This window comes from Panthera pardus, unplaced genomic scaffold (assembly GCF_024362965.1).
Source record: "Panthera pardus isolate Hobbes unplaced genomic scaffold, ASM2436296v1 HiC_scaffold_6, whole genome shotgun sequence".
Lineage (NCBI taxonomy): Eukaryota > Metazoa > Chordata > Mammalia > Carnivora > Felidae > Panthera > Panthera pardus.
The window spans coordinates 70,110,509-70,137,509 of NW_026526991.1; the positions used below are offsets into that span (position 1 = coordinate 70,110,509).

Below are 27,001 nucleotides of genomic sequence, written 5' to 3' on the forward strand. Positions count from 1 at the left end.
TTCTCTGACTTCTTTATAGATGCTTCTTCTGCCTGTTCCCAGATAAAAGAGCTCTACAGGTTTTATCATAGATCTTTTATTCTCACTCAACATCCACTCACATTCCTTCAAAAACCATATGCATGTAGATAACAACATCTACATGAGAGTAAAAATATAAACTGAAACACAAACTTTAGTAATATTTCTGTCTTGGACTTCATTCCCTCATTCTGCAGCTTCAGATGTATATAAAGAATTGTTTATTAAGTATCTCTCTCTCTCTCTGTCTCTCTCTCCCCTTCTCTAATTGAAGTATAGTTGACATTCAATGTTATGTTAGTTTCAGGTATACAACATAGAGATTCGGCAAGTGCATAGCGTTATTTTATGCTCACCACAAGTGTAGCTACCATCTGTTATCATACAATGCTGTTGCAATACCATTCACTATATTCTATAAGAGACGGTAAAACCTCGGGCTGCAAGTAACTTGTTCTGTGAGTGTTCTGCAAGACAAGCAAACATTTCTAATAAATTTTAACTTGATAAACGAGTGATGTCTTGCAATACGAGTAGTACATGATGCTGAACGTCACATGGTCACAACTGAGACAATGGTTCTTCTCTCTCCTTGTCTGTCTGTCTGTCTCTCTCTCTCTCTCTCTCTCTCCCGCGCCCCCCCCCCCCCCCCCGCTCCCTCTCTGCAGGATTGTGGGTTATCATCTCCCATGCCTGGATGCTGGGTCTCAGGCCACAGCGTTTGGTAGATCAGTGATTTTTTAGAATGTTGGAAAGTACCTACACCTGTCACTAGGGTAGTTTTTGTCACTTCAAAGCACCTGTGGACAGTCCTTGGCTTTTCCATACAAGAGTAAGCTTAGGTAAGCTTTGCTTCATTCTAGGTCAGGCTGCCTGCAGATCTAGTCCCTTTCCTCTGCTGCCTTATTGCCAGTTACATTAGATACAGTATATGACAAGAGTTTATTAATATTGTACTGTTGTCAACATCTGTGCAAGCGTATACAATGGCCCCAATGTAGAAAAAGGTCTAAAAGAAAGGCGGTAAGAAGATGATTACTGTGGAAGTTAAGAAGGAAATCATTGAGAAGTATGAATGAGGTATGCAAGTGGCTGAAACTGCAAGGTTTTATAAGAAGTCTATGTCTGCATCTCGTCTGCAGAGGAGGAGGAGAAAAAGGCAGAGGAATCCCTCACTTCGAATAAGATTAGGAAGATGTGTAAAATGTGGGAAACAGTGCAAAATTTTGTAGAAAAGCACCACCCAAATAAGCCTATAGCAGTGCCAGTGATGAATATGTTTAATGACAATGAAATGTCACATTTCTGAGAAATCCTCAAAAGGAGGCAAAGCTAGTGTCATTGGATAGGTTCCTTGTAAAAGTTGCACAAAAAGAAAGTTTCTGGGGTGCCTGGGTGGCTCAGTCGGTTAAACATCTGACTCTTGATTTCAGCTCAGGTCATGATCTTTCAGTGTCACGAGTTCAAGCCCCACGTCGTTGGGCTCTGTGCTAACAGTACGAAGCATACTTGGGATTTTCTCTCTCCCTTTCTCTCTGCCCCTCCCCATTCACAATAAACTTAATAAAGAAATTTTTTATGGCACAAAAACAGACACATAGACCAATGGAATAGAATAGAAACTCCAGAACTAGACCCACAAACGTATGGCCAACTCATCTTTGACAAAGCAGGAAAGAACATCCAATGGAAAAAAGACAGTCTCTTTAACAAATGGTGCTGGGAGAACTGGACAGCAACATGCAGAAGGTTGAAACTAGACCACTTTCTCACACCATTCACAAAAATAAACTCAAAATGGATAAAGGACCTGAATGTGAGACAGGAAACCATCAAAACCTTAGAGGAGAAAGCAGGAAAAGACCTCCCTGACCTCAGCCGTAGCAATCTCTTACTCGACACATCCCCAAAGGCAAGGGAATTAAAAGCAAAAGTGAATTACTGGGACCTTATGAAGATAAAAAGCTTCTGCACAGCAAAGGAAACAACCAACAAAACTAAAAGGCAACCAACGGAATGGGAAAAGATATTTGCAAATGACATATCAGACAAAGGGCTAGTATCCAAAATCTATAAAGAGCTCACCAAACTCCACACCCGAAAAACAAATAACCCAGTGAAGAAATGGGCAGAAAACATGAATAGACACTTCTCTAAAGAAGACATCCGGATGGCCAACAGGCACATGAAAAGATGTTCAACGTCGCTCCTTATCAGGGAAATACAAATCAAAACCACACTCAGATATCACCTCACGCCAGTCAGAGTGGCCAAAATGAACAAATCAGGAGACTATAGATGCTGGAGAGGATGTGGAGAAATGGGAACCCTCTTGCACTGTTGGTGGGAATGCAAATTGGTGTGGCCGCTCTGGAAAGCAATGTGGAGGTTCCTCAGAAAATTAAAAATAGACCTACCCTATGACCCAGCAATAGCACTGCTAGGAATTTATCCAAGGGATACAGGAGTACTGATGCATAGGGGCACTTGTACCCCAATGTTTATAGCGGCACTCTCAACAATAGCCAAATTATGGAAAGAGCCTAAATGTCCATCAACTGATGAATGGATAAAGAAATTGTGGTTTATATTCACAATGGAATACTACGTGGCAATGAGAAAAAATGAAATATGGCCTTTTGTAGCAACGTGGATGGAACTGGAGAGTGTGATGCTAAGTGAAATAAGCCATACAGAGAAAGACAGATACCATATGGTTTCACTCTTATGTGGATCCTGAGAAACGTAACAGAAACCCATGGGGGAGGGGAAGGAAAAAAAAAAAAAGAGGTTAGAGTGGGAGAGAGCCAAAGCATAAGAGACTGTTAAAAACTGAGAACAGGGGCGCCTGGGTGGCTCAGTCGGTTAAGCGGCCGACTTCGGCTCAGGTCATGATCTCGCGGTCTGTGAGTTTGAGCCCCGCGTCGGGCTCTGTGCTGACAGCTCAGAGCCTGGAGCCTATTTCAGATTCTGTGTCTCCCTCTCTCTGACCCTCCCCTGTTCATGCTCTGTCTCTCCCTCTCTCAAAAATGAATAAAACGTTAAAAAAAAATTAAAAAAAAAAAAAAAACTGAGAACAAACTGAGGGTTGATGGGGGGTGGGAGGGAGGGCAGGGTGGGTGATGGGTATTGAGGAGGGCACCTTTTGGGATGAGCACTGGGTGTTGTATGGAAATCAATTTGACAATAAATTTCATATATTAAAAAAAAAATTTTTTTTAAAAAGGTTCTATTGAGCCAAGAGATAGCAATGATTCTGTTAGTGATGGTAAAAGTCATCCTACACAATAACCCTCCTCTCTGTCTCCCTCACACCAGTCATGAAGATTTTCAAAGGTAAGTGCAGGTTATCATTTATTTTTCTTTATATTTTGTATATTCTTTATTATTTTGTATTATATTACAGTATTGTAATCATTTTCTATGAAAATTTTTGGATTGTGGAATGAATCTTCTGAGTTTCCATTATTTCTTACGGGGAAATTCGCTTTGATATACAAATGCTTTGGATTACAAGCATGATTCTGGAACAAATTATGCTCACAAATCAAGGTTTTACTGTATCTCATCCTGCAGATCTGGGCTTATTACACACCTCCCACCCCCTCACCCCCCCCCCCCCACCACAAGACCTACTCCTCTACCACAATGCCCTATCTCAGTCAATAATATCACCATCTGTGCAGTTGCTTAAGCCTAAACATTCAGTGCTACCCTTGAACTTTCCTTTTGCCTCACTCCCGTAACCAACCGCCATGTTTCCTCTCACCTGACTCCAGCTTATCCCGAGATGACACTGAGGTTCTAGTTCATTTACAAAACAATCCCTGGAGCTCTCTTAGCACCACGTCATGGCACCCACACCCAAGGCTGGCTTTGCCTGACCCCTCAACACCCTGTATTTCTCATCAGACAGAAAATTATGTTGTCAAGAGTCATTTTCTCTTTCAAAGTTATATTCTCAGTGCCACAGAGACCACCTGATGCCAAGTAACAGCAAACATAATACCATTTAAAACAAAATAATAACTAATACACAATAGTAAGTAGCAAAGCCAGGACTGAAAGCCACGCAGCAGGCTCCAGACTATGTGCTTTTAACCACTATTTTACATTGCATTCAGCACTTAATAAGTATTTACTTAAATAGTTAATAAAAACATACGTTCTAAATTCAGCAAAATTAAGTCTGGGAGGGCACGTGATTGTGTTAACATGCAGGTATAAATGTATGCCTGGGAGTTACATCTATCATGCATAAATGAATTCACTTTTTAAATGAAAATCTCCAAATAATATGACAATAATGTGACAAGACAGTAATGCAACATCAATCACCTTTTTATCCAGAAGTAGAAAACTTACATCTAGCAAGAGAACCATTTGAAATATATCCTTGGATCTCTCTGTTTAGAAACAGCCACACTTAAATGGATCCTGTTAACTTTGTGCAGTGTTTAAAATTAAGGTGACTGATTCAATAGGTACAGTTACCTGATTTGGGCTTGAAATGTTATTATGCTTTTCCTCAGTTCCAGAGGCAGCTTTTAATTAAAGATAGGCAACTGCTTAACAAGACACGTTGAGATGGAAGGAAAGCTGAAGGCCAGAAGACAAAATTCATCCAGAAAAAAGATACAGGCTAATTTATTATTTGAAAAGTGAGGCAAAGGGTTTTGCATACTATAGTTGTTCCAGAACTTTTCATGAATTTTTGTCTAATGTAAAAATTTTCCTTATAATTATAATGGAATTATACAGAACATATTAAATTATAATTAGTATCCTCTCCATTATAAAGCAAATAAAATGTAATACTTTTCTAGTTAAACATGTAGAGTCATAGAATCGGTAGGTTTGATGAAAATTTAGAAGTGATTCCCTTTTTGTCTCCCTGAATGTGAAAATCCTTCTACTGCATCCCTGATAGATTATCTAGCCTTTGCTAGAATACTTCTACTGACAGGAAACCCAGCCTTTCATCAGGCAAGCTCACTCAGCATTGAGAGGCTTACATTATTAGGGACATGAATCTAAATCTGCTTCCATGTGACTTACATTCATTAGCCTATATGTTAGTCTGCTTGGCCTACTATAACAGAATACCACAGACTGGCGGCCTATAAACCACAGAAATGTATTTCTCACAATTTCAAAGGCTGGAAAGTTTAAGATCAAGGCACCAGAATTTGCTGAAGGTTCCCTTCCTGGTTCATAGCCGATGTCTTCTCACTGTTCTTCACATGGGGGAGAGGACTAGTGGTCTCTCTGGAACCTTTTTTTAATTTAATTAATTTTTAGAGAGAAAGAGAGCACGTGTGCGTGTGTGTGTGTGTGTGCGTGCGCATGAAGGTGGGAGGGGCAAAGGGAGAGAGAGAGAGGGAGACAGAATCTTAAGCAGGCTCCATGCTCAGCATAGAGCCCAATGGGGGGGCTTAATCCCATGACCCTGGGATTGTGACCTGAGCAGAAACCAAGAGTCGGACGCTCAACCAACTGAGCCACCCAGGTGCCCCTCTGAAGTCTTTTTTATAAAGGCACTAATCCCATTCATGAGGAATCTACCCTCATGACCCAAGCACCTTCTGAAGGCCTCACTTTCTAATACCATCCTATAGGGCATTAAGATTTCAAAATATGAATTTTGGAGGGACACTAACATTCAGACTATAGTAGTCCATATTCTTCCCTCTGGAGCAAAGCAAACAGAATGACTCACTCATCAATATTTTAATCTTACAGTAGAAAATAGCATTATAGAGCTGAAAAGGATCACAGAGAATAACAAAGCCCATCCCTTTTGAAGAAAAAAGAAAGAAAACTCAAAAGTAGTCATAGAGGGCGTACATCTAATTGCATGTTAGGGAGCTATTACCAAACTCGTCAGACTGACATTTCCACTGATTCTTAGGTCTTTTTATTACTTTATTATATTTTATTGTTATCATGTTACTCACCCAGACCATGTATATTAAGATAATAATTTCTTGATTAGCTTTTGTCTGGTGAAAGTTAAACAATTTTGCTAGACTTTACTGATGACCACGATATTCAAAAAAGGAAAAAATAGTTTGTTTCCCAGTTAAGAATTAAGAATAATCATGATCAAGAGATGTCTACCCAAACCATTAGAGCACTAGGTAAAGTAGTTTTTTCAAATATAAAGATACTAATAACCCCCCAAAAAAAAATGGAATGGAAGTGAACAGTTGTACACCCGTGCACAGAGCAACACAGTGCTAACACATCACTAACATTACTAACATTACTAACATATTATAACACTTGCAGAATTTTCCAAGTTCTCCTGGAGCATCTAAGTAATCACAGACCACAGTTTTTACCAAATTCTTTGCCACTATAACACCTGTATTACCATTTTTCTAGCCTCAAACATCAGTTTTTTTTTCTTTTTTGCCATTTGCTGTCCAGCCTTTAAGACAAAAATTTCAGCCTCCTGTTGTAGCAACACTTAACTTCTTTGATCAATTTCTATATTCAGCAGGATGCAGTTTCAAACAATCCCCACATCTCAGGGCCTTAACATCTGCAAAGGATTATTTCTCACTCACACTATATGATCACTGTGTTGTTAAGAATGCTTGGTTTACACTGGTCATTCAGGGAAGGTGAATGACGAGGGCTCCAGCTAGATGTAAACTTTCAGTTGCTACGAGAAATGAGCTCCCTTCAGTGCTTCTCATTGACAATTAAATGCTTCTACCTACATGTGGCACGTGCCACTTTCACTCACATTTTAATTCGCCAAAGCAAGTCATGTGGTCAGAGGGGGCAGAAAAGTGCAAAACCCTCCTGTGTCTGGAAGGCAAAGTACTGGAGTAATTGTGAAGCCCTAATGAACACCAGATTTTCCAATGCCTCCTTCTGCCAATTCCTCTACTCATCGCAGAAGACTGTCTCCCTTATATTTTTAAATAAAGCTAAGCTTTTGGAAAATATTGTCCCAATATGCTTCCCATCAAAAGCATACAAATTGTGTCACTAGAGAACAAATAAAATGGGGAAATAGGAGCTAACATAAATATCATATTACTTGATTTTAATATTTTTTAAATTTATTTTTATTAAAGCACAGCCCGTGCACAATGTTACATTAGTTTCAGGTGTATATTACTTGGATTTTTTTTTTATGTCTGGTTATGCATATGTTTGCTTCAGATACAAGTGAGTGGAAATGATTTTTCATAACCCTTCTGTAAAATAGAACAGTGTATGGAATTAACCTAGGATTTAAATTCTTAGATCTTGTTCTTTTTAATTATCAAAAGGGCTGAGAAAGGGATTTTGGAAGGGAAGTTCTATAAATATTCTTCCCTTTCCCATTTAGTATTTTCAAATACAATCACTTTAGTCTCACCCCCGGCATAAAAGCCCATGTGCTATAGCAGCTCTGTCTTTGCACAATTACAGAAAGAGACAGGAACCATTTTCCTCAACGTAGAGACATCTATCACTAGGAATCAAGGAAGAACTCAGCCCCACAGTTACAAAGGAAACAGTACCTGACAGACATCTGTGAATTAAAGCAGCTACATGTAGGTAAAAGGTAGGTTTACCAGAACAAAATGGCATGTCGTACTGCTAAAAATGCTGCACATAATCACACTGCAACTTAGGAAAACTTTCTTTGCAAAATTTCTTCTCCAGTACAGGCTGTCCACACTAATCACTGTTCCCTTAACTGAGGCAAAACCAAAAGAAAATACCTCTTTTTGAGTGGGTAACACACAGTGTGTAAATACCATCTTTTGTTACATTTGAAACCTTGCCAATGATTTTTGTATGTTATCTCCTAGAGCTAAAAAAACAAATTCCCTTTATACTTGCTAAATCCCTTTTATCCAAAAAGTATGAACAAAACAGAAGATTTCATTACTTCCCACATAATTTCCATATTCAACTTTTTGCATCAGATTTTCCCTTTTTAAAACCATGAAAACTGTTGACAAGATAATCTAACTGTATGGAAATGGATAAAATAGGAAAAATATTTTTAGAGTGGCTTTTAAATTTTCCTCGTTATTTTATGTTCTCCATGATGTGAAATACCACTTTTGAGATACAACAAAAAAATCATGTCTCAAATATATTATCTAATAATCAATAATTTTACAAAAATAATGACTATAAGAGTGTGAATTTATTGAACTGAATTGCTCTCCATTCAAGAATATTATCTGTCAGTGACTAATTAAATTATTTTTATAACATTTAAAATATGCTTTAGGTTATCCATTGTAGCTATGTTATCACATTTGTCAAAAATAAACCCATTTGTATAAGAGCAATTGGTAATATATAGACCTGAGTAATAATGTTCAAGGAAAACATACTAAGATGCTTAAGGAATAATCCAGTATGGATTCCTCGCCTCTGAAACAGCAATTGCAATTAAGAGTAGCTAATGACAATCAGAGGGGTCTTGAGATTACTGTATGCATGGCTCACTTTTGCAAATAGTATGCATGTGACCTGAGTAACTGGCCATATTGAACAATAACCAGCAGCCTGCCTTTGAAGATGCATTAGATAATAGAAAATGTATGTAACCATAGTAAATTAATATTGTTTTAAGATAGATAGCCCATAAAATCTTTTAATATTAGTGTCTATCTTCTTTTAAATTATGATTCTTAAAACCTCTATAGAGAATTCTATAGGATAGAATGACTCCCCAGAATATCACATTCTTATAGAGGACCATTACCTAAAAAAGGATTAAGGGTAATCATTTGGAAATTTGCACAGTGATGTATCATCTGTTCTCCTAGAGGCAGTCTAGTGTAATGATTAATAAATGGGTCTCTGCAGTCAGAGACCTATGCTTATAATAATAATGCCTACCTTATAGGGTTGTCAGGATTAAATGAGTAAATACATAGAATGTTAAATACTTAGCATAGTGGTTGGAGCAAAACATATCTTCAAATATTTCCTATAGTTATTATATTATATATTATTCAGACAAGCTACATGGGGAGCTTTCACACAGGAAAAAAAAATATGAAGGTCAAATGCACCATAAAAATAGGCCACACTTGACTCATAGAGACAAGGTATAAAAAAAGTCTACAAAATCATACTCATTTTTACAACACTATTTGAAATACATTTTGTTTACCTCTAAGAATTGAGTTCAGAATGCCATATATCTCTACCAACATTTAATTCTAGTGTTAAAGCACAAAGATGGCTTAGAATGTTTATTTTGCCCCATGATTTTTATAGTTTGTACATGAAAAGAAGAAATAAACCCCCAGAATTAAATCTAAGAATAACTTTTTTTTCTCTCTATCATTTCAAAAGCCAGGTGAGCAGGGTGGAATTTATCAGGCACAAGTGATCATCCATTCCAACACTCTGTGTGTGTTAGTGCACACCTTTTCAAATATTAGGTTGAATCTGTAGTTGGCCACTGCCCTTCTTACTGTCTATTCTTATATCTTCTGTTTAAACTTCTTCAATTACACATCAATAGTATTGACTCTACAAACAACAAAGTTCCATAAGACATGGATTTTTTTTTTAATTGCAATGATTGGTCTGGAGAGCTAAAGGAAATTACGTAAAGAAGGAATGCCAATGAGCCAGATGTGATTTGTAAATAGATTCCCTCTCTGTACAACTTCTTCAAAGCAAAATTATATCCTGTCAAGTGTACTGGAAATTTAGAATTTACTGGAGACATTTTTATGGCAGATTTCATTGATGAAAATTATAGCTTGTTTTTGCTGAATAAAAAATTTACTTACCTCTGGTAAAATACGTATTATTTTATTAGTAAATGTATCTCTTGAAAATGTGCATATGCAACAATGTGAAGGCAGAAAGTAATTCATAAAATAATTAGGATTATGGTTTTAATCATCTTAATGGAGCATAATATCCACTAGAAATGGCTCTCTACATAGAATTCTATATATCTAAAAAAACTACATCCAGCTCAAGTTCTTTGTGAATGATGGAAGGCTAAAAATCGATAAATGAAACACTCTCTTACCAGAATAAAATGATCCTAACATTTCCTTTCTTCCAGAAAGCTCTTGCAGATTTTCCCCAATCAGGATAGGGCTTGTCCTGAAGCATCATATCAGTGACCTGAAGCCACAAAAAGGAACTTATTTAGCACTTTCAGAAATCTTACATTCAGGTTTAAATATGGATATAACTTACGCTTTATTGAGAAAATGTAAGTATTTTAACACTTAAACATATACAGAGATAAAATTAAGAAGAATATATTTCCTCAGTTCAATTTTTTTTGCAGTTCATTTGACTTTACAAAATGAATGAGCAGATTGAAGGTCGTCTAACACATCAAGTACTGAGACTTTTTTTTTTAATTTTTTTTAATGTTTATTTATTTTTGAGACAGGGAGAGACAGAGCATGAACAGGGAAGGGTCAGAGAGAGGGAGATACAGAATATGAAGCAGGCTCCAGGCTCTGAGCTGTCAGCACAGAGCCCGACGCGGGGCTAGAGCTCACGGACCGCAAGATCATGACCTGAGCCGAAGTCGGACGCTTAACCGACTGAGCCACCCAGGCGCCCCTGAGACTTTTTTAAAAACATCGATCAAGATTACCTTACATGAGAAGGCATCTTTAAGATACCATGAACTTCTTCATAGAAGCAAAACATACATAACAAATAAAATACCATACTTTTTGCTTGTCTAAATCAGAAACTCCAAAATCTAAATATTTCTTTGTATGTATAGATTATTAACTGTATCACTAGTCAAAATATTACTTCCTTTGTCTCTGTTTTTTTTTCAATGTTATGTGAGGAATGGGACTTGACCCAGTTTTACAGCATATTTTAATAGCCTAGCATTCATTCTCCCACCTCCATGCCATCTGCAGTCCTACATCTTTTTCCAAAAATGTTCTACCTCTCTTTCTCACCTGCAGATTCTGCCCATCTTCTGAGGCCTAGGCAAAGTCACATCACCACTGTGATGCCCTCACTGCCCCTCCAACTAGTTCTGGATCCACCTTTCCGATGTCCCTTATTGCTTTCTACTTTCTATTTGACTTACTTATGTACATTTGTTCTCCCTCCACTAGGCTTTAAAATCCTTAAAGGTGAAGATTTGTCACTATATCCCTTTGAATAGCTACGGTTCTTTTATATAAAAGACTGCAAAATATTTGCCTAAAGTAAAAATAGCAAAATGATTTGATATAAATGTTTGTTTTTAAAAATGCATTAACAAAATAAATTTCTCATTGGCCACATCCCACATTAATGGTTTCAGGAAATGTCCAAAGTATTATACACAACCTATTATAAGAGCATTTTTAAAAATCTGATGGGATGGGTAGTGAATTTCTTTCTTTCCTCTAATAAAGGAAAACATATTTGGTGTATGTGTATACACACACAAACACACACTTCTTCCTTTTTCCAGGAAATCTACCTTCCCTTCAAGAGAAGAAGATATTGTTCCATTAATTGGATATTTATTTATTTATTTATTTATCTATCTATTTATTTATTTATTTATTTTGAGAGGGAGAAAGAGAACATCAGCATGAGAGGGGCAGAGAGAAAGGAAAAGAGAAAATCCCAAGCAAGCTCTGCACTGTCAGTACAGAACCCACTGCAGGGCTTGAACCCACAAACAGTGAGATCATGACCTGAGCTGAAACCAACAGTCGAACACCTAACCCATTGAGCCACCCAGGCACTCCTCATTAATTGGATTTTTATTTAATGACATTCAAATTCAAATAGGGCCAATTCAAAATTAAGAAAATTTATATGGAATCAGATATACTGAATTGAGTAAGGAAGAATTTTCATCATCCATTAAAAAATACTTCTTTCTTGGTGTTAATATAATATTGCACTCACATGTAACTTCCAACAATGGCCTGACCTGGAATGGGTGAGATTTAATCATTTATGGTGAAAGATTTTGATTCGGTGGGGAGTCCTTCTGGATCAATGACACCTTCAGTACTAGACTTTCTGTGGAAGGCACATCAATTCTCAAGCAAGCCCATCTTATTGTGCTATACAACATCCAAGAAATGGTCTCTGGAAACATTCATAGCATGCAAGAACACAGGCTCATTTAAAATGCAATCAGAACAGAGGTTAAGGAGCCCAGTCTCCAGGAGATATTCAATCTTAATTCTTTATATTCTTTCTCAACATAATTTCTTGGACTAGGACTCCCACATTACTCCTGGTTGATGAGAACCAAAGGAAGTTCACTGGTCTTCATGGAGTAACACTGCAGATTTATGCCAGCTCTAACATAGGGCTTACAATCATTTTGTGTGAGGTAGCTTTGAATCTTCAAATCAACAAATGCCATAAATAGTTTTAATACGAATCCTCAGTTAACTTTTTGAAATCATTAATTATATTGATAATTGTGAATGCAACTAACATTTAAAATTCAAAAGGGAACAACACTGATTTCACTTTTTAAAAAAATTTATGATTTTCTCATCTATTTTCTTCTTCCCAACAATTTAAAATTACAACTTTTTACTTTCTTACTCTAATGTACATGCATTGTATCTTCAATCAAATAAAATTCATATTTGTCAAAATGAACAAAGGGAGATGAGAGAATAAAATTTAACCATGGGGCACCTGGGTGGCTTAGTCGGTTAAGCGTCTGACTCTGGATTTCATCGCAGGTCATGGGATCAAGCCCCGTATCAGGCTCTGTGCTGACAGCATGGAGCCTACTTATGATTCTCTCTCCCTCTCTCTCTGACCCTCCCTCATGTACGCTGTCACTCTCTCTCTCAAAATAAATAAAAATTAAATTAAATTAAAAATAACCATGAATCAAGTGAGTTACACTGTTACTAAAAAGTGAATAAAAGCAAAAGTAGAAAAATTTAAATCGCATGTATTCTTGGGCATAATTAGAGTTTTATATCATACCTTCCCTTGAGGAAAGAATTGTTATTCTTCCAAACAACAATTTCATCCACTACTCCTTTGTAACTTTCTTGAATAGCAAGTCTTGTGTCCATTTTTATTTATTTATACAAAACCTCAAGGTTAAGTAAATACTTTAATAAATATTTCATGTTATACCAGCTTAAAAGATTTAATTAATTCTGTTCAGCAATATTCACCCTGTTCCAGAAAAAAAGTCTACACGGTAATAAATATTTCCAAGGAACAGAATGATTACTGTGTAGATTTTATTCAATTTTCAATGTTTTCTCCAGGGCACTTTCTGAGAAATACTTATTATATTTTCTAGAAGAAGGCAATCTGCTGCTATATGACCAATAATTATAGCATCATGTTTTGTAAAAATGACATTGAAGGATAAAGAATTTTCTCAGGAAAATGACAAGATGAGGCAAAAAAAAAAAAAAAAGAAACACACACACACACACACACACACACACACACACACACAACACACACACACATTTTTTTTTTTTTCTGATGCCAGACAGCTGGTCTTTTTCACTCCCCAGCTCCAACTCTTTATTTTAAGTCATATCATCAGATCAATGTCAGGTCACTTGCAGCTAAATTGGCAGGAGCAGAGACAGTCATTAAAGGGATGCATTCAATAAAGAAAAAATCCAATTACCTTCTGCATTAGAGAAATCAAATTCATTTCTGTTGGTGGTCAAGGACAGTCTTTGTGGGAAAAGATGCAGGAAAGGCAGGACTAAAGACCATGCACAAAGGGTGCTATGTAGCATAAATATAATGCAAAACTTGTTGATGCTTCTCCCAGAGGAAGATTATTAGAATTTGAAATTGCAGGTCTTTCTTTCCAAGCTGGGAAAATTTAACTCTTTGAGTCTCATAGATCTTGTCACTCTCCCTTTCCTCCCTATGAGGTCTGTGCACAAAACTCAGAACTTCATTACATCCCTTATCACATTATGCCTTGTCAGGTAGTCTTTCTCAGTAAAATATAAGCTACTGTAGGGCATAGGTATTGTACAATCGGAGCATTAGCATGAATGTTGAGATTTCAAAGTCAGTAAATGACTGTAAAAGCAATTTATCTCTACAGAAATCTAAGTGGAAACTTTGCTCCCCTAAGTAGAAGCTGAGCAGATAGGACATGGGGGTAAAAATGGCAACAGAAAGACAGCAGTGACAACAGCAATACCATACGTTTGCTATAGAGCTTCATGGATTACAAAGCTCCTGGAGGTATTTTTCTTAATAACTGTCATAGCAGCCTTATAAAGTAAGTTGCTATTTTCCACTTTCCACCAATGGAGAAAGAGAAGTCAGTGAGATGAAATAACCCATCAGGATCACACACGGAAGGCACTGTTATGTGGGCCATTTGTGGAGACAGCCTGCCCGCTGACTTCTGAGTTTTTTCTCTTACTAGCTTTTTATTTGCAACAAAGTAAATGTGCAACAAAGTAATTAATCTCTCTGAGCCTCAGCTTCTTATTCTCTATGTATGGACACACAATAGGTATTAGCAGATGTTACAAGAATTATTGATGTTTTTTTGTTATCTAAAACTTCTATCCAGGGGCGCCTGGGTGGCTCAGTCGGTTGGTTGGCCAACTTTGGCTCAGGTCATGATCTCACGGCTGGTGAGTTAAAGCCCCACGTCGGGCTCTGTACTGACAGCTTGGAGCCTGGAGCCTGCTTCGGATTCTGTGTTTCCTTCTCTCTACCCCTGCCCCACTCACCACACTTTGTCTCTCTGTGTCTCAAAGGTAAATAAACATTAAAAAAAATTAAGACTTCTACCCATTTAGTCAAGTATAAAGATATTAAACAATTGTTTGTAGGCTACATTGCTCTCATGGCCTACATTTGCTTTATGTGACTGCGTTAAATGATTGGATTTAGAGTCAAAGGGTTTGACAATCAGTCTCATCTCTTCCATAAAGACAAGACTATAAGATACTGAACTATTAGAAAATGATAAAGATAGAGCATAATGTTAAAATATGTCCAGTCTAAAATTGCTATAAAAAAATAAAACTTATTGCCAAAGGCTGCAATAATCTAAGAAGGCTTCACAGAAGATTTGTATAATAAAACTGACCACTGATTTGTATCCTGTATCATTCTCTAATTTTGCCAGGTTTTTCTTAGCTTGATTATAAACTACGCACACAAAGGTACTACATACTCTATCTCTAGTCTTACTTGATACAGTTTTAGGTTAAGCATGTGATATTAATGAAAAATATTGATTAAATAGATATAAAAGATCATAATATAATAATAATAACCGTGGCTACATAGTGCCCCTCTTGAGGTAGTTATTATATAGCAGAGTATCATTTAAGAAAAATAAGTGTCATTCTCTTAACAAGCATATACATTAAGGATATTAATGAACAAGCATATACATATAATTTTCCATGCTATTTTGCAAGTTATTTCATTTTAATAATATATTTTGAACATAATCATATATCAGTACATATATAGTTATTTAAATAGTTTCTTCTTAGGCAAGGTTTCAATTGTATAGAGCCAGAGTTAGTCTCTGGAAAATTCTTCTAAATCTTTAAGGTCATATATGCAAGAAGCCTGATAGAAGTTTCCTTAAATTTTAACACAACCTTGAAATTTTTCATATAATTGTAAATAAGTTTTAAAAATGAAAGAAACCTTTCTAGACATCATTAATTAAAAATAAATTTTAATTTAAAATAAATAAAAAATTTCTTCTTTTTTTCTTCTTTCACCATGCATTTACTATGTGCTTTCCACTGAAATACAAAATGTTTCTATTTGGTTCTAATTACTACCTTTATAATTAAAGTTCATTTAACATATGTATTATTTATTTCAATTTTTATTTACTCCCTAAGATGAGCATTGACTAACTTATTTAATTTCTGCTTCTTCTCCCTCTGCCTTCTCTCCGTCCATTACCCTACTATACTTACATTATTTTACCCTATTAACTTTTTGACTCTTTGAATATCTTATGTCCCTTTTTTATTTATCATCTTTAAATAGTATCTTCTTCCCTCATCTATAAAGATGGGAAAATCAGAACATTATGCTTTCTTACACTATTCATCATTTCTGTGTTGTTAGGGTTTGGGAGCATTTCTCTTAACCCTGGTTCTACAATTAAATTGACTCAATGATCTTTTTCAGTACTCCTGCTGGAGTTTTCCCACTACTTTCAAAGTTTGTACTTTGTTCTACAACACATTCTTCAGGAAAGGGCATGAGAGCAATGTAGCCTACAAACAATTGTTTAACGTCTTTATACTTGACTAATAATTAGACTGAGTGTAAAATTATTGAGTCATTGTTTTTTTGTTGTTTGTTTGTTTAGCTTGGCATTAAAGGCATGGCTTCACTTTCTTAATACTGTTGAGTGAGACCATGGAGAAATCTAAGATAACTCAAAATGGGATTTTTTCTCCATCTTTACAGGTGAATTGGTTTTTATTGCTTAGATGCCCAAAGTATTCTTTTTTCTATCTTGAGTATTACAATTTTGCTAAGTTTATCGATGGTTGTCTGTCACTTTTCTAGGCATGATCGGTGCTTTCAACCTAAGGATTCAAGTTTTTCTTTACTCTGTTAACTGTTCTGAGAATCCTTAAGTATTATTTTTCTTTTCCTTTATTTTAGTTCTATTGTTTAGTTCTATTGTTAGAGAAACAATTCTGCAGACACTGGTTGTCTCTGTCTTCTATGTGTATCCTTTCTAACTTTTAATTCCACTCTCTCAGTTGTGTCCCTTACCTTGATTTTGGGTGTGTCGATTAATAATTGTGGAGAGTCTAATTTGACCTTTATTTCTCTAATTTTCTTCCTTTTGCATTTCTTTCCTGAGCCTACCATCCCATTTCATCCTCTGTTGTCTCACAACATGAGATCTCCAAACTCTTGTACCATTGCTTTGGAAACTTATAAAGACAATGACTTCACTAATTGTTTTTTAATTCCTTGGGGTTTTGTTAATCACAATTTTCCTCTGCTCCATAGTATCATTTTTCTGGTGAAAGTTCTTCACCTGCTACTGGATTTTCTTCTTATTTTCTGCCTCTGTTATTCTTAGAGACAAAATTCTCATGCTGGTTCCTTTGGAGTTGACTGCCATCCGAATGACATGAGTTTTCCTGGACTAGCATTCTGCAAGAAGCTCATATTGGTTGCGGGGGGGGGGGGGGGGGCTGTGGGGGCAGGGCCCACTCTCAATCATCATCTCCCCCCGATCCCTAATGCTCCAGACCTCTCAGGGAATGCCACCTTCCTTGGAGAATTATCCAAGAGATAACTCATCACCACATCTCCTCTTAGCATTGTCTTGAAACTTAGTGATAGTCACTACGTTTGGCAATCCTCCATCATGAAGATTGTGCTTCAGAGTTAAAGATACGATTTAGTCTTATTTATGATAAAGTTAACATCTCCGATTCTTATATTCCATGTTCTTTGGGATGGTTGCCAAAATATTCCTACTTTCAAATGAAAATTCTATATTGCTATTTAAAGTGGTTATTAAAAGGCTTATTTATGTGACATGTATTTTTGGCAATTTTGAGGCCATTTTGTCAAAAGTGATTACTACATCTGTGATATTCTCGTCTGTTTAAATGGTACCTATCAGATGACCTAAATAACATTTAAAACCAGCTTTTAATTAACCTTGTTTTAGATTATCTTCCCCAAATACAACTTTGTTAAAAATAAAATAATTAAACATAATACGAGATTTTGTAGGGATTTGAACATAAGGCAGTTTCAGATTTTCTGGGAGAGGATTTTGAAGAAAAGTTTTGCTGTATATTCAGCGTATGTCATAATATAAAATTTTAATTAGGTTATCTGGCTACCCATATCTATTATATAAGTGAAATGTGAAAAGTATTTAGTCATTGGAAGGCTAAGTGTTCTATGAGAGCATTTCATACGTAGAAATTTCATCTTTTAAAGATAATAGTGATAATGGTCTTCCAGTAGTATGATAGTGTCTTCCATTTATCTACAGCAAAATATGCCACCAGCAACTGATGATTTTCATGGATATCTATAATTACTTTTAAACACCTGGATAATTGTTATCATGACCAAGATATTTTTGTTTTTTAGTTCCTTGTCCACTTAAGAAAGCTAATTCAGACTATCAAAGATACATCACCCCATCACTGTAGTATTCTCTCCCTGACTTTGTTAATACCACTTTTATTTTAATTTCATTGAGGCATATACAGGTGCATGCCAGAAAAATTACTTAGAATTATAAGCCAGTAGTATTACTAAGCATGAACAGGCAATTAACACCAAGTTTTCAATATCAAGCAATCCCATATTTTGGCAAATGCTTTGAAATTCCCTAGGGTGGTTCATTCAGGGATAGGTAGAAAGTTACAAAGTTCTTTGAATTTGTAAAAGCAGACTTTGTATTTGAGGACTTTTGCCTCCCAAAAACTTGTGGTTACAAATATATTCATTTACCAATGGCCAAAGCCAACATCAAAACGAGTGCATATTGGAGCAAATGGGTGGCTCAGTCAGTTAAATGTGACTCTTGATTTCAGCTCAGGTCACGACCTCATGGTTGGTGGGTCCGAGCCTCTCATAGGGCTGTGTGCTGACAGCACAGAGCTTGCTTGGGATTCTCTCTTCCCTCTCTCTCTGCCCCTGCCCTGCTTGTGCGCGTCTCACGCTCTCTCTCTCTCAAAATAAATAAACATTGTTTAAAAAATGAGTACATCCTTAAATACCCAGTCCAAGAGGGCAGACTATTTATCGTTAGGAAGAACATGAGCACTGACAGAGAGTTATGACCCACTGATGACAAACCGATGACACAAGGAAATATCAGCACTTAAATTGGAAAGGAGAAGATGGTGAGCAGGGCTCCAGTGTGTCTTTTAATTGCTCATTTTACTTCTTTGCTTCTAAGCAGATTAATAAAAAGTCCTTACCTACAATGCATATGTATCCCAAATTCCTCCCAACAGTATCATAACCATATTGAGGAGTCTGACTCCATTTTTTGGTCTTTTTTTTTTTCTTTCTTTTTTTTTCCTTTTCATTAAAGCATGGTTGACATATAAAATTATGTTAGTTTCAGGTGTACAACTAATTATATTAGTTTCAGGTGTACAGTGATTTGGCAATTCTATACATAACAAAATGCTCTCAACAAAAAGTATAGTTATCATGTGTCACCACATGATTTGTTATTATAATATTGACGATATTCTCTGCGCTGGACTTTTCATTCCCACGCCCTTTTTATTACTAGAAGTTTCAACTTCTTAATCTCTTCACTTATTTTGCATATCCCCCCCACCTCCCTCCCCTCTGGCACCCCCTAGTTTGTTCTCTATTTATGAAGTTCCATTTAAAAAAAAATAACTGCTGACAACTTTTAAGCCTCACTGCTCCCTCTTCCTCTTCCCCACACCTGGGAAAATCCTGTGCTCCTTACCCTGCAACAGCAGGAAGTTCAAACCATGTGCAGGAACCCTCACCCTGGTTCCACCCCTTACCCAGTATAAAAACCCCACACCAGTCTCTTTACCTGACTCTTTTCAAGCACTTCTGGATCTCTTTGAGAGCCATCCTGCTCTCCCCAGAAAGTTCACTATATGAGGAATAAACCTTTTCATATCTTCTTGGTGCAAATGTGACATCTTCATTCTTGGCATCTGAATAAATTTGGGATGGAAGGGCCATCTTACTTTTTCAGAGTGCTCACACAGTAACAAACCCAACAAGTAATCATAAATGAGGTTTCCGGTGATTTTTTTTTTCTCATATCTTGTTTGGGAGGCTACCTTTTTTCTTATGGACTCTTGGCATCTTATAATGCAAATATATTCTGTCACCAAACAGCAGTGCAAAAGGCCTGCTGGAATTGAGGAATTGAGAGATGTCTAGGAGACTATGTCAAGGAAACTTCACTGTATTCCTGAAACTGTAGCTCCGTGCATCAAAGCCTGACATTATATAAAAACAAAGGCTAATATTGTATAAATTATTCATATAAAATAGGGAGAAATTAAAAGTTCCAAATTTTAGTAGTTATATCCTGAACATAAACTGAGATTCTGTAAAATGCAAAGATCTAAAGCAGCTGAATTAACCCTGCTAATATACTCACCCCCAGAGTATAACCTCCATCACTGCAAGCATCTTGTCCATTTTGTTCACACAGTGTCCCCATGATCTAACATTGTATATAGTAGACTGTAAACTCTCAGTCAACATTTACTGAATGGGTGGATGAAAAAAAGGATACATGGTGAATGAATGAACAAAAGGGAATCAAGGAGAACATGGAATACAGAAGAGACTAGTGAGGAAGGCTAGAAAAAATAGCACATTCCAAGTAGCTCTTTCCTTGTTCTGCTTTTAAAGCCTCTCTAGCAATTAGTGTTGATGATGGTGCTAACAGAAATGGTGATGGTAGTGGTGGGAGGAGGAGGAGGAGGAGGAGGACATGAATGGTAGAGTACTCCCTTTCCTTCCAATCCCATCCCTTCACTGCCTGGAAAGCTAGGAAAACACAGGGCATTTATAGTTAAATTCTAAAAAGAGGTGGAGGTCATCTTTGTCAACTCCCGGAAAAATAAAGAAATCAAAGATAATTTCAAACAAGAGGAATATTAAGCCTAAGATGCATACTTACTCCCATTGTCCATGTGCACAACATATCTGCTTTATTGTAAATATATCTGTAGATTAACTAAAGAAGGACACATATGAATCAGATATTTTAAAGACTAGAAAGCAGTACACTTCCATATGCCTTATATTCGGTGTTAATTTATTGAACAATTCTGGGGGAGAATGGGGTATAGTGGCATCTGGAGTTGGGACAGTGCCCAGCCTCTGAATCCTTACGTGTTGGGACCTTTGCATCCCTAAGAGCATAGCATTATTTTCTTATCCTCTGCTTAAGTCACTCTAAGGAAAAACAAAATTTAAATTGCATTTCTTTCACAATAGGGAAATATTGTACTGCATAGGACAATGCATGTTGTTTGTTCCCTTTTGCTGACCCCTAACCCCCAAGAGACACACCATACCACACACACAGCCATGCATATACAATCAGTCGTACACAACAGCACTTCGCACTGAGACAAAGAAAGACCCAAGGTCCAACCAGAAAGGATTATGCATATTCAGTGAGGAATATTAGCTAAGTATACAATTAAGTAAATGGAAACCATGGAGGAACGTTTTCTAAATTACCTAGATATGGCTTAAAAGAATTGCTACAAGAAGTATCTGAAAATCACTGGCAAACATCAACTGGTGAACACTAAACCTGGAATGTATTCTACAGCTTTTTAGAAGCACAACCAGGGTTTCATAAAGCATGAATATTAATGCACCTGCTTATTATCTCCAATGATAGCCTGCACTGCTTTTGTGATGTATTGCACCTTATTGCTGGATCCCTACTGATTTACAATGAGTCATGGACTGTTTTATTATTAAGTAAGGAAATTGGGCATGTCTCAGAATATAGAAGCATTTAGAAAAAGATACCTGAATTACCTGAATACAGAAATATACACAATCAAAAAGTACCTTCCCAGGCAAGGTCTGCAGAGTTCCAAATGGTGTGTTAACAAATGCAAAATAACTACAACATCCCCCAGTACAATTTGCTTTACACCACATTGAATTATAATTAGAATAAATAGAAAGAAAGAGACTACTGATTTTGCTGAGCAAAAAGCCAGCAGAAAAATATTTACACCACCTTCTGACATGCTATTCTTCTTGGGTGGCCAAATTACAAAATGACAGTAGCCCAATATTACATGGCTGAGAACTTATTTTTGGTTTTTGGCTTGAAAGAATGAGGATTTTCAGCATGCATACCTTCTCTACCTTGTTAACATAAATGATTATTACTAGAGAAATGAATGATAAAAATATACCATATATGATGACTTTGTGACAGTATATATGAATGGAGAACCAACAGGGAAATCTATAAAGGATGTTTTTTAGAAATTTAACTAAAAGAACCATTATCCACCAAGGAGCCCTTGGAACACAGAAAGGGCAAACATCTCAAAAGGAAACTCAGTCTTGGGGAGCCAAGATGGTGGAACAGCATGGAAGTTTTTTGTGTGTCTCACATCCATGAAATACAGCCAGACCAACACTAAACCATCCTGCACATCTAGAAAACTGATCTGAGGATTAACACAACAATCTGCACAAACTGAAACAAAGCACTCAGTAGGTACGCACTGCGGAGAGGTGAACATGGAGAGCAAGAAGCCGCGGTGAGCAGGGAAGTGCTTTTGCAGGCAGAGAGAGAACAGAGAAGGCGGGGGGAGGCGGGGGGGGGGGTGGAATACAGGAAAAGCACCCTGCCCCAAAAGCAGCTGGAGAGAAAGTGGAAAATTGGAAACAGCTACAGGGACTAAACTAAAAAGGGAGAAGGAGAAAGGAAAGGGTTTAAATTCCAAAAGAGCGTAAACAGGGGGACTGCAGAGTCTGCAACTCCACAGCTCCATACCTGGCAGTGCCCTGGTGGGAAGAGCAAATCTCCAGGAACAGAGTGGGGTCTGGGAGGTTCTTCGGCCACAAGGGGAAAAGCAGTTCCACTGCTGGAAGGACATTTGATAGAGACTGTTGAAGCCACCTGGTCCCAGCAGACCCCAGAAAATGGCCACATTCACTGGTGCTGGAACAAGGTCATTAAAGGTGAAGCATGGTGCCAGATGTGTGTCGTGATTTTCCATAATCCCTGAAATGCAGCTGCTGCACTATCTCACAAAATTTTTCTGGGGCAGGCTGGCACCTGGCCGCAGTCTCAGGGTACCTGGCCGCAGTTTCAGGGCGCCGGCAGCAGCAGGGTCCAGCAAGTGTTGCTGGGTACACCAGACATTCCGCCATTGCTCATTTAGCCATTGCTCGGTGAGACCCCCTCCCCCCCTGCAGAGGGGCGTTACAGGTCAAAGCCACAGTCCTTCAGAAGTAAGGGGCCAGGTAAAACAGCCGCATCCGAGACAAAACTCAGGAGAGAGGTACTGCCTGGGGCTTGATCACGGAGAGTGAGAAAGCGGGGACTGGACGAAAGCTGAAGACAGAGGACAGGTGCGCGACTGCTGATCTGGGAGAACAGACTGGGTAGCTGGGTGGCGCCATTTTCACCACTCACGCGCATACATACCTACAAGCTCCACAACAATTCACTCCAGTAGGCTAGCAGCGCCATCTAGTGGAGAACAGAGCCATTACACTAAGCCCCGCCCAACTGGGCCAACCTCACTCTTCAAGAGCACAAGTCTCACTGCCTGCTTAGTTTATGGACTATAAAGTGCTTCATAGTTTGACTTCTAAGGGAAAACGAAGTAATTTCAGTCATATTTCAGTCTGTTAGCAGGTACATCTATTCAATTTTCTTTCTTTTTTTTCTCTTTTTCACATCTTTTTCTTGAATACAGAAAGAGAAAAAATTCAATTTTATTTTCAATTTTTATTAAAATATTTATAATTTTTTACTATATTTTTTACTTTTGTGTAAATTTTTTCAAATTCTATTTTACTTCCATCATTTTATATTAGTCTACTACAGTATAGTCATTTTCAAATTTTCAAATGATTTCCTTTTTCTTTTTCTTTTTTTCTCTTTTTCATTTCTTTTCTTTTTCTTGAACACAGAAAGAGAAAAAAATCATTTTTATTTTTAATTTTTATTAAAAATATTTTTCCTTAATTTTTTCTACTATATTCTTTATTTTCTGTAAATTTTTTCAAGTTCTATTTTACTCCATCATTTCATTATAGTCTACTTCAGTGTATTCATTTTTTTTAATTCTCAAACAATTTCCTTTCCCCCGCCCCCGTTTTTGTCTCTAATCTATCAAACCACTTTCAACACCCAGAACAAAACACACCTAGGATCTAGCATCATCTATTCGATTTTTGTGTGTGTTTCTAATTTTTTAATTTTAATATTTTGTTAACTGTGATTTTTTTAATTTTAATTTTTCTACCTCATTAATTCATTTTCTCCCTTCAAAATGATGAAATGAAGGAATTCACCCCAAAAGAAAGAACACAAAGAAACGACACCCTGGGATTTAACCAACACAGATACAAGCAAGATGTCTGAAACAGAATTTAGAATCATGATAATAAGAATACTAGCTTGAGTCAAAAATAGATTAGAATCCCTGTCTGTGGAGATAAAAGAAGTAAAAAATAGAATGAAATTAAATAGATATTAAATACTATAACTGAGCTGCAATCACGGATGGATGCTGCGGCAGCAAGGATGGATGAGGCAGAACAGAGAATCAGTGATATAGAGGACAAACTTATGGAGAATAACGAAGCAGAAAAAAAGAGGGAGATTAAGGCAAAAGAGCACAATTTAAGAATTAGAGATATCAGTGACTCATTGAAAAGGAACAACATCAGAATCATAGGGGTCCCAGAAGAGGAAGAGAAATAGGAGTAGAAGAGTTATGTGAGCAAATCATAGAGGAAAACTTTCCTAACCTGGGGAAAGACACAGACATCAAAATCCAGGAAGCACAGAGGACCCCATTAGATTCAACAAAAACCGACAATCAACAGGGCATATCATAGTCAAATTCACAAAATACTCAGACAAGGAGAGAACAATGAAAGCAGCAAGGGAAAAAAAATCCCTAACATACAAGGGAAGACAGATCAGGTTTGCAGCAGACCTATCCACAGCAACTTGGCAGGCCACAAAGGAGTGGGAGGATATATTCAATGTGCTGAATCAGAAAAATATGCAGCCAAGAAATCTTTATCCAGCAAGGCTGTCATTCAAAATAGGAGAGTAAAAAGTTTCCCAGACAAAAATTAAAGGACTTTGTGACCACTAAACCAGCCCTGCAAGAAATTTCAAGGGGGACTCTCTCAGGGGAGAAAAGCAACAAAGATTAGAAAGGACCAGAGAACACCACCAGAAACTCCAACTCTATAAACATCATAATGGCAATAAATTCATATCTTTCAGTACTCACTCTAAACATCAATGGACTCAATGTTCCAATCAAAAAACATAGGGTAACAAAATGGATAAGAAAACAAGATCCACCTATATGCTGTTTACAAGAGACCCACTTTAGACCTAAAGACACCTTAAGATTGAAAACAAGGCGACGGAGAACCATCTATCATGCAAATGGTCAACAAAAGAAACCCGGAGTAGCCATACTTATATCAGACAATCTAGACTTTAAAATAAAGACTGTATCAAGAGATGCAGAAGAGCACTGTATCATAATCAAGAGGTCTAGCCACCAAGAAGACCTAACAATTGTAAACACTTATGTGCCAAATGTGGAACAGCCAAATATATAAGTCAATTAACCATAAACATAAAGAAACTCATCGATAGTAATACCATAGTAGTAGACTTCAACACCCCACTCACAGCAATGGACAGATCATCTAATCAAAACATCAACAAGGAAACAATGGCTTTGAATGACACACTGGACCAGATGGACTTAACAGATATACTCAGAACATTTCATCCTAAAGCAGCAGAAAATACATTCTTCTCCAGTATATATCGAACGTTCTCCAGAATAGACCATATACTGGGACACAAATCAGCCCTAAGTAAGTACAGAAAGATCGAGATCATACCGTGCATATTTTCAGACCACAACACGATGAAACTCAAAATCAATCACAAGAAAAAATTTAGAAAGGTAACAAATACTTGGAGACTGAAGAACATCCTACTAAAGAATGAATGGGCTAACTAAGCTGTTAAAAAGGAAATTAAAAACTATATGGCGGTCAATGAAAATGATAACACCACAACCCAAAACCTCTGGGATGCAGCAAAGGTGGTCATAAGAGGAATGTATATAGCAATCCAGGCCTTTCTAAAGAAGGAAGAAAGATCTCAGATATACAACCTAGCCTTACGCCTTAAGGAGCTGGAAAAAGAACAGCAAATAAAACCCAAACACAGCAGAAGACAGGAAATAATAAAGATTAGAGCAGAAATTAATGCTATCAAAACCAAAAAAAAAAACAAAAACAAAAACAAAAAACAGTAGAACAGATCAATGAAACCAGAAGCTGGTTCTTTGACAGAATTAACAAAACTGATAAACCACTAGCCAGCTGGATGAAAAAGAAAAAGGACCCAAATAAATAAAATCAAGAATGAAAGAGCAGAGATCACAACCAACACAGCAGAAATAAAAACAATAATAAGAGAATATTATGAGCAATTATGTGCCAGTAAAATGGGCAATCTGAAAGAAATGGACAAATTCCTAGATACATATACACTACCAAAACTGAAACAGCAAGAAATAGAAAATTTGAACAGACCCATAACCAGTAAGGAAATCGAATTAGTAATCAAAAATCTGCCAAAAAACAAGAGTCCAGGGCCAGATGGCTTTCCAGGGGAATTCTACCAAACATTTAAGGAAGAGTTAACACCTATTCTCTTGAAGCTGTTCCAAAAAATAGAAACTGAAGGAAAACTTCCAAACTCTTTCTATGAAGCCAGAATTACCTTGATTCCAAAACCAGAGACCCCACTAAAAAGGAGAACTATAGACCAATTTCCCTGATGAGCATGGATACAAAAATCCTCAACAAGATATTAGCCAACAGGATCCATCAATACATTAAAAAAACTATTCACGACGACCAAGCAGGATTTATACCTGGGATGCAGGGCTGGTTCTATATCTGCAAAACAATTAACGTGATTCATCGCATCAATAAAAGAAAGGACAAGAACCATATGATCCTCTCAATAGATGCAGAGAAAGCATTTGACAATATACAGCATCCTTTCTTGATAAAAACCCTCAAGAAAGTAGGGATAGAAGGAACATACCTCGAGATCATAAAAGCCATATGTGAGCGACCCACCACTAATATCATCCTCAATGGGAGAATACTGAGAGCTTTCCCCTAAGGTCAGGAACAAGACAGGGATGTCTACTCGTGACAGTGTTATTCAACATGGTATTAGAAGTCTTAGCCTCTGCAATCAGACAAC

At 37.0% G+C, this 27,001-nt stretch overlaps 1 protein-coding gene across 6 annotated transcripts in view; it reads right to left on the reverse strand.

The window, feature by feature from the left end:
* TMEM117 (transmembrane protein 117) overlaps nucleotides 1–27,001 on the reverse strand; it is a 483,464-nt gene that overhangs the window by 174,069 nt on the left and 282,394 nt on the right. For all 6 annotated transcript variants that reach the window (XM_053895726.1, XM_019419099.2, XM_019419100.2 and 3 more), the window contains one exon: nucleotides 10,043–10,140. In XM_053895726.1, the coding sequence (XP_053751701.1) occupies nucleotides 10,043–10,140 (98 nt within the window). The remainder of the gene's footprint in view (nucleotides 1–10,042; nucleotides 10,141–27,001) is intronic.